The sequence below is a fragment of the Pygoscelis adeliae genome, unplaced genomic scaffold, assembly GCF_000699105.1.
Source record: "Pygoscelis adeliae isolate BGI_AS28 unplaced genomic scaffold, ASM69910v1 Scaffold42, whole genome shotgun sequence".
Taxonomy (NCBI): domain Eukaryota; kingdom Metazoa; phylum Chordata; class Aves; order Sphenisciformes; family Spheniscidae; genus Pygoscelis; species Pygoscelis adeliae.
The window spans coordinates 2770752-2783437 of NW_008824283.1; the positions used below are offsets into that span (position 1 = coordinate 2770752).

General features: G+C 37.6%; 1 protein-coding gene across 1 annotated transcript in view; it reads left to right on the forward strand.

The window, feature by feature from the left end:
• The first annotated feature begins 1388 nt into the window (after positions 1-1388).
• The window catches only part of FABP6 (fatty acid binding protein 6, ileal), a 47623-nt gene continuing 36325 nt past the window's right edge, over positions 1389-12686 (forward strand). Inside the window, exon 1 of the mRNA XM_009318500.1 lies at positions 1389-1473. Within this exon, the coding sequence (XP_009316775.1) occupies positions 1443-1473 (31 nt within the window). The 5' untranslated portion in view covers positions 1389-1442. The remainder of the gene's footprint in view (positions 1474-12686) is intronic.

Below are 12686 nucleotides of genomic sequence, written 5' to 3' on the forward strand. Positions count from 1 at the left end.
CCTTACTGCGGGGCGGGGGGTGAGTGAAAAACAGTGCGGTAAGCGGGCGGGTCGCTGGGGAGAGGGAAAATGTGAGGAAGGCAGAGGGCCTGGTGTCTTTTGTGAAGTAAATCGACACTTTAAAAGATTAGGTGGCATGAATTAGGTACATCGGATAAAGGTGAAAAGCGCAGTGTTGAAAAGGGGAGAAAAAGAGTTAGCGTTTTCCCTTTAGATGTTCTGAATCAGTGATTTTTCTTCCTGTGGGATCAATAGTTGCTACCGTGTGGGCATTCCCCCCCCCCCCCCCCCCCTAGGAAATCTTGTATTTCCTAAACAAAAATTAATGAAAAAGAAAGGTTTTAGTCTGTTATATGTATGATTTTACATTTTGGAAGCCGAGTCCTTTGTAGAAAGGAGGGATTTGTTAGAAGGGAGGATGGATGAGAAAGAAAAGTGGGAGCAACTGGAGACAGAAAGACAAAAGTGATCTTAAAGCATGAGTGGTTTTATTATTCCTAGTGCTATTATGAGAGATATATTGTTCAGCAACAAATGAAATTTTCTGAAAAGTAACAAGTCAAATCTATAAGATTTTCTTTAAAAATAAAGTATTCCTTTTCTTTCATGTTAGTGACTTTTATTGGCAGACTTCAAAGTTGTTAGCAACCATATGCTTACAATAGAAACAGAGTTACACCCCGGGTTGTCAGGTAAAAAACTTATAAAGAACGGGCATGAAGAACTAATGAAATTTTTGCAAGAGGTATGAGAAAAAAATCCGTGATCAGATTTAAGGCCTGGTACTGCACTCGCCTTTTTTCTCTTCCTTGTAGGAAAAGTGAGTGATATGTAGTTAAAGGACTACAGTAATGCAAAGAATTTTTTTTTAGTAATAATAAATGAGGACATGGAATAAATAGTCTTCTGTAACAGCAAAAAAGCTATGTATAACTGTATGCAAGTAAAACATGATGTCGCAGGCTGCTAGCTATAGGATTTTAGTAAGTAATAAAGACATGATTAACCTACTCTGTTGTCCTGATCATAGTGGTTTGACTTACATAACAGGCATAAAGACTTCCTTTTCTATCTGATAGTGGTTCACTTTGCATGGTGAACATAATGTTTGCATTGTTGGTGGTGTAAAGTGTTTAAGGAACATATGGCAACATCAGGAAGAACAGCTAGTCATGTTTCTGGAGACAAATACATTAGAATTATAGTTAAAAGAATTTACTAATGGTAAAACTGCTTGCTAAAGATAAAACTGCTTAATAAATTTCTGTATGTTTTACCACTGTATCTGTTAAATCAATGGTTTGGTAGTGTGGGTGGGTAGAATAGAATGTGTTTACTGGGGGAAGGAATAGTAGATACTGAGTTACAAATTTATTTTTTTCCAGCCATGCTTGCAGCTTTGTCAGTCTGTATCAAAGAGAAACAGCAGATGGATTCAGCATATGATCTGTGGCTTAAAAGAAATCAGATTTGGTAAGCTTTTCCAAAACTACCTACCATTAATATTACTTCCTAAATCATTTTGAAACAATTTTGTTAGACCATATTTGTAAAAGATCTGTGTTTCGTATCCTGAGGCCATAATGCTTTGAAAGATGGCAACTGTCTAGGCAGCCCTAAGGCTGAATAAGTACTTTGCCAGAATTCTGGAGAATAATGAGAAGATTTGTGTTGCTACTGAGTTACCTTCATTTCAAAGCTACCCCTGTGCAAGGATTTCAGTTTTAATTCAGATCTGAGATTTCAGGTTTTTCTGTATGTTCTTCCAAGGAGAATGCCATAGTGGCTCTGGACGGTTCACAGGAGTTGCAAATGGTTCGTAAAGAGTTCTCATCTTGAAGAAGCCTGGTGTAAAAGAAATGGTCATAGGAGTGGAAGGAGGACTCTGCTGTTCTTTCCTCTCATTTTTGTTCTGTGTGATTATGATAACATACAACATGTAGAAAATGAAGATTTGTTTCCCAGAAACTTTTTACCTTATTCAGATGAGTCCTTGGACAGATTAAAGAAACACATTAGTGAAGGTAGCTCATACGTAACACCAGAATTGTTTTTACATTGCTCTCCTACGCAAAGAATTTCATTGTGCTTGGAGGTACTCCAACTCTATTTCAACAGCAGACCAAACCATACTGTGCATGCACAGGGCTGTTCTGCACGTTAGAGGTATGATCATCTGTTCGAATGCTGTTTTCCTTATTACTGTCTTACACTAGCGGTAATCTATTTGTTCGTTCCAAGACTAATATTGTGAGGAAAAGGCATGACGTTAGCTAGAAGGGCTGGCAGGGTACAGGGATATGTATTGTCATATATTCTTTTTTTTAATTATTTTTTATTTTTTACTCAGGAGACGTAGTATTATATTTCAAAACCTTACAAACACTTGCACTCAGATAGAAGTTTGCAAAAGCAAAGTTGCCAGACAGCTTTCATGCAGGGGAGGCCAGAACTGTCATGGTCCTTACGATAAAACAGCATGGCTTGTGTAGATACTTTGTATGGTTGGTGATTTTAATTGTGCTAGCCGGTCAGTTTAGTTAGCCACAGTTCATTTCTGTGGTGCTGCTGTGCCATGGTATAGAATGATGGCAGTAAATTCTGAGCCTACAAGAAATTACCAACTAATACAAAGAGACTACTCAGCCCTTGAGCTGATGGGACATTAAGATCCAATAGCTCAGCCCAGCAGGCTTTTTGTTATGTTAAGCTCAGACTTATGTAGAGGATGGGTGTAAAATGGAAGATTTCCTCTTGCAAAACTTCAGCGAGGTTAATGCTTGCTGAAATCCACCTTGCTTTTCAGCAGGTGTTGCTTATGGCAGACAGTTACCATTAAAATGCTAACAGTCATCTTTTACATCTACTGGAGTCCCCAGCAATCCTTACGCTAAGCATAGGAAACAAATCTGGGTGTATGGCTTGTTAACACTCTGAATTGTTTCATTGCAATAACAGAGGAAATTATGTGCTTGACCCAAGCAGTTTAAACTACTAGGGGGTCTTAAAATAGAATGTAAACAGCTCTTTTGCAGTATCATTTGCATGTTGAAAGGTGTTATATGTACTTTTAAAAAGAGATAAATAAGGGCATTTATATACCACTGTAATGGCCAACAGACATATGCTACCATAGGTAACCCTTAAATGAAAGTATACTAACAGTAGGCATGTAGATGCAGGATGAAACTTGTAAGTTTAACAAAAAAGCACTCGCTATATAATTTTTTTTCCATCCCAAATTCCTTTGTTCAGCATTTAATTTCTGTTTATTTTAAATCTAGCCTGTAATCTCTTTAGGATAGGGTTTGTATTTCTGTGGCTGGTTTGCATAGTGATTGGTGTAGTTGGGGCCTTGTTTCTATCCTGGAACCTTTAGAAACTGCCAAAATAAAATGAATGAAGTTAATGAAACAAATTGTACTAACACACTTTCTGTAGATCAAAATGTCTTCAGCAAGCAGCAGAAAGGACAGAAGTAGAAGGGAGAAACTATGAATTCAAGGGAGGAACTGATACAATTGGAGGGAATAAAATGATGAATTTGAAGGCAGGAAAAACGCAAAGCTCTATGAAGTCCTGGAACCTTTAGAAACTGCTAGAAACAAATGAATGAAAATGAATGAAGTTAATGAAACAAATTGTACTAACACACTTTCAGTAGATCTATGTGTCTTCAGCAAGCAGCAGAAAGGACAGAAGTAGAAGGGAGAAACTATGAATTCAAGGGAGGAACTGATACAATTGGAGGGAATAAAATGATGAATTTGAAGGCAGGAAAAACGCAAAGCTCTATGAAGATGTGTTAACAGCATATTAGCAGGCTGGGTAGCTAAAGAACTTGTAGTAAGTTTGGGTGAGTCAGTGAACAGATGTGGTATGGTTGCATGATGCCTGTAAGAAGTAGATATGATTGTATCTGTATGCATGGGTATACACAGGTAAAAGAATTGTTTCTGTGTGTGTAAGCTGGGACGCGATAAGGATCGGGTCTGGCAGACTTGACTGTTTAAAGGCCTGTGCTGCTCAGTATTAGTGATACTGATTTGTTCTGTCATGACCAAAATGTATTATTGCACTGACCTAACTATGAATAGAAAATCTTGAAGTCTGTGAATAGTCACAGCCTGTATGTGTGTTTCAGTTAATAAGTGCATTGGGTTAGGGTGTGTGTAGTTTAAGATGATGTATAGTGGTAATATTGTTCTCTGGGCATCAAGTTCCGTGAAAGTGCGCTACCATGAAAGAGCCAACACAAAATGCAAGGTTGCAATGGAACAATACATAAACGGAGTATAATCAGGGTTGCAGTGAAGCCAAAGTGCATGATTGCAGCACACCTACAAATACTCAGCTTCCTTGAAGCTAATTCAGCTACCAATAACAGTGAAATTGTGATAGCAGTCTCCAGAATGGGCTGCACCCTGGTAATTGCCTAGTAGCTGGAATTTGTGGTGTTATTGGTATCCAAGCTAGCTGGATATGTATTTAAGTTCACTATGCCTGTTATGCTGCAACTGATCTTTCTTAGTGTAGGCATATGAAAGCTCTGAGCGAGTGTGTGGATTTATAGGGAGTATTTATAGTGTCTTGGTAGGGTAGTAGATATTTTTCCTAATATCTAGACTGGGACATAAGAATTCTAGATTAGAGGTTTACAATTTGAAGTTGTAACAACCTTGCTGAGATTTTGTGACTCCACACATTAAAGGGATTGTGGTTTATATACATCCAATAGCTCCAGTCTTTTGCTGGCTCTTCAGCAACAACACTGCGAAATAGTGTACTACAGGAAATATCATACTTTTCTTCCTGCGTCAGTCTGAATCATAGTGGTAATAGCTTCCTGTGACTGCTATAGTGACAACAATTTCCCGTGACCCTGAGGAAGATCTGAGGGTCTCTCAAAAACTTCCACAAGTCAGGGTTTAGGGACCACAGTTTCATGCTGTGTTAATAAATCCATTTTAACATTATTCAGTGTTTGCAAGGCATGATCTGCTATTGCTGTGAAATTTTCAAGGCTTTCCTATTTAAAAAGAAAAAGTGTAACCAATGAAAGCTGATGTATGTAAGCAATGCAGAAGAGTATAAGCAAACAAACAAAGTAAAGATTGGGTCCTGATTGTATGCTGCAGACTTACTGCTTCTATTACAAGTTAGGAAAGTAATGCTCTTAAAACAATTGTTAATTACATTTAAGCTGTTTTGAAACTTCATTATTGATTTATTACAGAAAATTGGTATGGGAGGAGAAAATAATCAGTCATTCCCATAATATTTGGTAACTGATTTTTGCAGCCATGTGAATGTAGAGCTCATTTTGTTAGGTTTATGAATGATCATTAAAGGATTTGTAAAATCTCACTGCATGCACACACGCCCCAGAAGCCTACCCTGCAATTTGAAAAGTTAATTATATGCTAAATTTCTTGTGAACAGGAGATGAAGTCAACGCTTGGGGCTTTACCTAATGTCCATATGGAGAATTGATTTAAATCAATTACCATAGTTGGGGTTGCTTAAAAAAAAATTGCAACTGTAAGTGAGCCCTTGGGGCGAAGCACCAGCATTAGCTCACTGCTGACATGTCTCTCACTTATTTTATAATTTTAAAGAGATGTGAGTGTGAAACTACTTCCTGTCTTATCTTGTAATCTTGTAATCTGACTGATTTCTGCTATCTTCTGAAATGTGTGCATCTGTAGGTACTGGTGGTATCCACACTAAATCTCCACATATTTTTCCATTCAGATAAAATAAAACAACTTTGAAGATGCAAAATTGCTAATACTATTACTGTTTCATATTTTGGCATCTAAAACTTTATCTCTAGTTTTGCATGCATACATTATAATAGTTTTTTAATAGAAGATCTTTCATTATTTTAGTATAAATAAATAAAAATAAATTCATCATGCACTAAAAACTAGGTCTATAGTGTCTTTCAAACAGTGATCATTGTTGTTAAATGATTAACTTATTGATTATAACTAATTCTTAGTAGATCAAGTGCCAGTCCTTTTCCCGCACATATACGCTAGTCTTCTTCCACAGTTACTTATTATCAGTATTAAAAGTTCTGGGTGTGGAATGAATTCATTCATTTATATGATACAATTTTGTAGTGCCCAGCTAGATCAATCAATTTTATTGAGTCTTGGAGACTCAGTAAATCAAAATTAGTCTAAATGTGACCAAGACATCAAAGAGCAGAGTTTGCAGGGTATCCTTTTCAAAAGTATTGTCAGGACAATTCAGCCTTCATAGTGCTGCGAGCCAGAGATGTATCAGTGTACCTACAAGAGGCTGTTGGGTTATGACGCCATTCTGTCGGCACACGAGCTGCCTTGTGTCTGAGTCAGGTGTGAAATACTCCAGTTCCTTCTTGCTGGAGCTACAAACCTCATGATGGGCTGGCAGCCCATCTGACCACCTCTTCATCAAAAGTGGCAGGCAGGGAAGTACTTCTTCCATTCCCCTCCTCTGATAGACCAGCTGGATTCAGTCTGGGAGATGCTAATTGATTAACGTGGGTCTAAATGACTTAAGAAAGTTCATTTTCAATAGTGGTTTAGGTATAGAGGAAGGTACTTACACGACCTAATTTAAGTGCCTAGATTAAATGGCCAGTTCAGGAGCTCTGTCAGTAAAGAAAGTAATCGCTCTCAGGACAGTGGTTCAGAAAAGGATGCTAAGCTAACTCTGAAGTGATCTCGGAATACTATCTATCCTTTTGACTATACGGGTACTCTAGTTTCACAATTTAAACATTGAAATTGTGATTATCACCTGTACTGCCATATTCTCAAGAGGTAAGGAAGGTTCTACAGATGTTAACAAGTGTCTGTTTGAGCAGTAAGTGATCAATCTGTTGAGTCATCTAGCTTCATTTTGTCTTAATTTTGAGTGCTAAGACTAAGTGTTTTTGAAAGCATAAAGGCCTTAGGCTTTCTGAATAATTTTGTAGATAAAACAATATTTATGTTTTCAGGGCTTATATGAAACATAATGCAATTTCTGACTCTATTCAGGAATCAAATTACTTATAGACATTCTTTAAACAGACTGAGTATTACTTATAGAAGTGTTCTTCCTCAACAATTTTTCATTAATTTTCCTTGATGGTTTTAGGAAAGTTTAATTTCCCTGTTCTAAAGGAATGTGTTTTGCGTTTTCTGTGTTTTGCAAAGAGCAGAACTGTAGCTAGTGTATTCTCTTTGGATGACTCTGTTAGTGCCAAGAGCAGCATACTTGAGGTCTGTGTTACTGAATTTAAGATCTAGGGAAACTGAAAACTGGTTTCCTTCAGATGTTAATCTTTTTTTTCTTTCTTTCTGCCTGTTTAAAGATCTCCCTGTCTATGATTTGTAGTGAACAGAATAGGATATATTATTAGTCAAGTTTTAGATGATCTTTTAGCCAGAGTCTCATGGGAAGCCATTTGCTTCAAGTAGTCTATACAGTGTTATTCTTTCCTGTGAAAATGCAAGTCTGTATATTTGGATATGGTCAGTTATTTCTAATTTTGTGACTTAACTGTAACGTACACATTTTAATTTTTGTCACTTGTCATGAATATTTGTATATGCTCCTTCCTACCATATGTGGCTGCGGCTTTTGCACCTTGATCACATGTCCATTCACAATTGCGGATTTTTGCAAGTAAAAACTTGTATTTCAGTTTCAAGATGATGAATTTATAGGAAAGTCATGCATGTTCTCAAAGTGTCCAAATATTTCTAATCAAGCTCCCTGGGATTGATAGGGGATGGAAAAGCAACTGTGTCTTGCCAGACATTTAGTTGTCTTATGTAGACATTTAGTTGTGAAATTCTGCTGTAGTTCTTCAGATTCCTTTATCTTTAGGTATAACTTACTGCTCTAAAACACAGTCATGGCTTTCAGAATCCATAGGGTTGCTGAAAGCTTAATTTAGCAAAGAGGTTGTTTAGTTTTGTCTCCCATGTTAATTTAAGAATTTACACTGTCAGTCTTGTAAAGATCTCCCCTGTGGTTGTTAGATTCCAGCTCCTTTCCTCCTTAATGATCTGTGATGATACCACCTCCTTTGATATTCTACCAGTAATTAGTTGAAAGATACCTGTTCTGTACTCTCTAAATCTTTACCCCTTCAGTTGTAGATTGAAGAGAGAACTTTCTGAGTGTAAGTTTTTTTCATTCCTTATTTACATGTTTTGCAGTGAAGTTTATGGCACAGTATGTGTCAGTTACTCATTGAAATATGGTCCTGATGTGGCAAGCGGGACTGGGCCTTACCTGAATTTGAGTAGGGAGATCCTTACAGAATACGTGATTTACTAATTGAGTCAGTGACAGTCTTTCCCTGAATCAGTGCTAAATCAGCATCCTACACTGAGTAATGGCTCACGTAGCAGAAGAGTTTGCTCACAGAAACTATTACAGAACAATTCCCGTTATGGATACTCTGTTCTGATTGAATAAGGCTTTCCAAAGTGAGGCCTTGCCATGCAACCTGTAATTTTCATAGTGCAGTTTTTAACTGTGACTATCCGTTGCAGATACCCTTGCTGCTGTGGCATAATCTCTTCAAGCTGCCCTAACACTAGTAGAAATGCCCTTGATGCTTATTGGTGTCACAGCTGTCAGTGTGGAGAGCCCTGCAGTTGTGCCAGTTCTAACTGCTAACTGAGTTATTTCTTTTACTTTGCATAGCAGAAGAAACAATTCCAGGATTTGTTGTAAGGGCCAGTCATTGCTAATACTGGTATGTTACGTAGCCTTAGCTTGAGGTTTCATCCTTTGAATGGTTCTCTTTGAACCTGAAGCTCTGCTCTAGGACTAAACTCACTTTTGTCTCTCTGTATTTTTAAAGTAATTTTTCAAGAATGAAGAAAATCATTCCTTCAAGGGAGCTGTTCCAGAATAGGGATTGGGGAGTAGCCCTTGGAGTGTTCCTGGAGGTACTGTCTTTGACTTGAAATGTAAAACAAGTAACTGAATTTCTCCTGGTACTTCTCCTAAGAGTTAGGATATTAGTCTTGATGACTTGGATATTTTCTTTTCTGTGGTGGTGTAGTTTGTGTGTTGGGGTTTTTTGTTGGTTGGGTTTTTTTCCCAGTTAAATTGAATACAGTAGCCTTAAGTATTAAGTTGTGGTTGAAATGTGTTAAATTCTGCTCTGGAACAGGGTTGGGTTTTAGTGACTTTCCCATCTGAGACGAAGGTTTAGAAGCTTCTTTTTGGCTTTAATTCCCTGCCATCATGTCCTCTTTTTATCTTGTGACAGGTACTGCATCAAGCCAAGCCACGATAATGATATTTTTTAGAATCACTAGGATACTTCTGAATCACCCAGAGATCATTTGTAAAAATGGCAGGTTCTGCAAGATTTGATGTTGCTTTTGTACCTCGAGCAATATAAACTAGCTTCTTAGGATCTATGTCCTCCTTCCTTAGCTCCTGAGTTCCAGTCAAGAATGTCTAATTTAATGAATCTTGTGTGTTATTCATGGACATTTAGGTATTCTTTAGGATGAAAGGGGCTATTTGTAACTAAGATTGTGTAAGAATTTACATTCTAAGCCCTAGTTCTCTCTCATTACTTTGGGACACCTATGGGAGAGATTTCTAGATTTCTGTCTGAAAAGTATTAAGGGAATAAATGGAAATGAAAGAATGGTTAGTTTATCAAAAACCAAACACTCTGTAGCTCTGTGTCATTCCAGTTGGCAAAATAAAATTGCAGTGTGATTAAATGATCACAAATTATATTTCAAGTAATGCAATATATCTTATGAATATTTTGTATGTAAGTGAGTTTCAGAAGATCTCGGAAATTGAGAAATTTGTATGGCTAAAGGTATGAAAAATGAGTGATACGCTACTGAAAAATGCAATCAGGTACTTAAACGCTGTCTAAACAAATACATATTAAGGGACAAAAGATTTGTGTGCAAACTTACTGTTGGCATTGCCTGACTCTTCTGTTCTTACCCATGCAACTACTGTCTTTTCTTATTTTTTTGTTTTTAAATTAAGGTACAAATACAATTATTTTATCTATGAATACATCATCTTGATCCATTAATTTCTGTTCAGTCTCCTTTAATTATTTAAGAATGCTGTTTGTGAGAAAGCTCCTTGGAATGCTTGTGACAAATAAGCAAGGCAATAAGTATTAGTCAAATATGTCAGGGAGACCTTAGAAAAGCCTTTCAGTACCTGACGGGGGTCTACAAGAAAGCTGGAGAGGGACTTTTTGCAAGGGCATGTAGTGATAGGACAAGGAGTAATGGTTTTAAACTGTGAAAAGGAGTGGATTTAGATTAGATATAGGGAAGAAATTCTTTACTGTGAGGGTGGTGAGGCACTGGAACAGGTTGCCCAGAGAAGTTGTGGATGCCCCATCCCTGGAAGTGTTCAAGGCCAGGTTGGACGGGGCTTTGAGCAACCTGGTCTAGTGGAAGGTGTCCCTGCCCATGGCAGGGGGGGGGGGGGGGGAGAGAATTTAGGTTCCTTCCAACCCAAACCATTCTATGATTCTATGTGACAGGAATATATTTAATATGAGTTAAAAATGTTAGAACTATGAAAGATTAGTGTTTTAAGCCTTATATAAAGAGAACAGCAAGAAAATATAGTATACAGATACTTCCTGGAAATTTCCAAGTAAACCAAATCTTTCAAATTCCTTTTAGCTTGTCAATAGTTTTTTAACATTTTGTAGCTTTGGTTGTCTCTATCAGATCACATCCAGCTTGATATTCTTATGGGACAAGCACAGCAACTGTATTTCCTTGCATCAGAAAATGGGAGCTGGAAGTATTTGGGCAGCATCTCTGAAAACCGTATTTACTATTTACTGATGGTCACCTGTGTTTTGGGAGAAGAAGTTGTACTGAATGTCAGGGTACCTGGAAAAAGCAATAAAAGCAAAAATCAAATAATAGTTGGTATTCAGCTGAAACATTAGACTTCTAATTACAAGTACTAAATCTTATTATTTAACAGAGGATTTTGCACATTATTATATTACACTTGTTTTAAAATATCTGACATCATATCTGTTGCTTAGGATTCTTCACTGAGTATTTGGGTTTAATATTAGTTGTTTGCAGAGTGTCAATTAGATGTTAATTCTTTTTATTGTTGCTGAAGAAGTCTGTGCTGCTGCAGGTGAAGAAATGTCTAGGAGGTCACTGTCCTTTTGGAATCTGAAGTGGAGTACAGTACATCTATATTCAAATTTGTGTTTAATGAAGTAATAAAGGGGCAAAGATAGGGACAAAAAGTGTCCTATATGGATAGGGTAGCCAGAACTGTTACTTACAAGTTGGATTATGTTTGATTTTGTGATAAAATAGGCAATCAGACAATTACTGTTGCGTACATGTCGGGGAGGGAAATTACTCATATGGAAGTGGAAAGAAAATTTTTTCAGAAGGACAAAACTGTCACTTTGTTTTTCTTTCTTAGCTGATGTCAGACTGAGCAGTGAAGAAGTTTTCTTTTGCCTTATGACTGAACTACGGTGGGGAAAAAAACCACCTTGATAAGCAAGTTGAAAAGAAGATTGAGAGTTTTACTTGCCCCTTTTGATTTCCATTTCTTTCTTTTACTAAACCCATATACTACCTAATTCATCTGGGACTTGTAAACTAACTTGTAAATTATATGGGCATATAATTAAGTAACAGTGCTTTAACACATTGCCCAGTGTAACCCTAGTTACTGTAGCAGCCTATATGAATCCACTCCAAGGGTGAGGTAGAACACTGTTACTTTAAACATTGTTTCTTTTCTACAAGAGAAAGTTCCTCTACAAGTCCTCACAAGGGGGTGTATTTTACTGCTGTGTAAGCTATTATTGTTCATTTAATGAGAGAAGGACTGAGATCAATGTCTCAGCAGTTTGGCTGACTAGTAGCGCTCTGTTAAGCTGCTGGAAGTTGTTTGTGTTTGATTATAACTTTTAAAACGTTTTTTGTTTGGAAGGGACCAAATTGCAGTAAGTGAAAGTACTGTTGAAAAGTTTCTCAGGATTTTCCATGCCATTCCTAAACCTTTCCCCAAAATTATTTTTGGTGTTGAGCACATGCATTGCTATGTATAGTATTATGTAGTTAGTGTAAGATACATGAGTATTTACCTTTAAATTATATGCAATGCGTTTGTTTGCTGAGTTAAACAGGATACACCTTCCTGTAAAGATGTGTTGGGTTTTTCATAGAATCATAGAATCATTAAGGTTGGAAAAGACCTCTAAGATCATCGAGTCCAACCGTCAACCCAACACCACCATGCCCACTAAACCATGTCCCTAAGCGCCACATCTACACAGCTTTTAAATACCTCCAGGGATGGTGACTCAACCACTTCCCTGGGCAGCCTGGTCCAATGTTTAACCACTCTTTCAGTAAAGACATTTTTCCTCACATCCAATCTAAACCTCCCCTGGCGCAACTTGAGGCCATTTCCTCTCGTCCTATCGCTTGTTACTTGGGAGAACAGACTGACACCCACCTCGCTACAACCTCCTTTCAGGTAGTTGTAGAGAGTGCTGAGGTCTCCCCTCAGCCTCCTTTTCTCCAGGCTAAACAACCCCAGCTCCCTCAGCCGCTCCTCATCAGACTTGTTCTCCAGACCCTTCACCAGCCTCGTTGCCCTTCTCTGGACCCGCTCCAGCCCCTCAATGTCTTCTT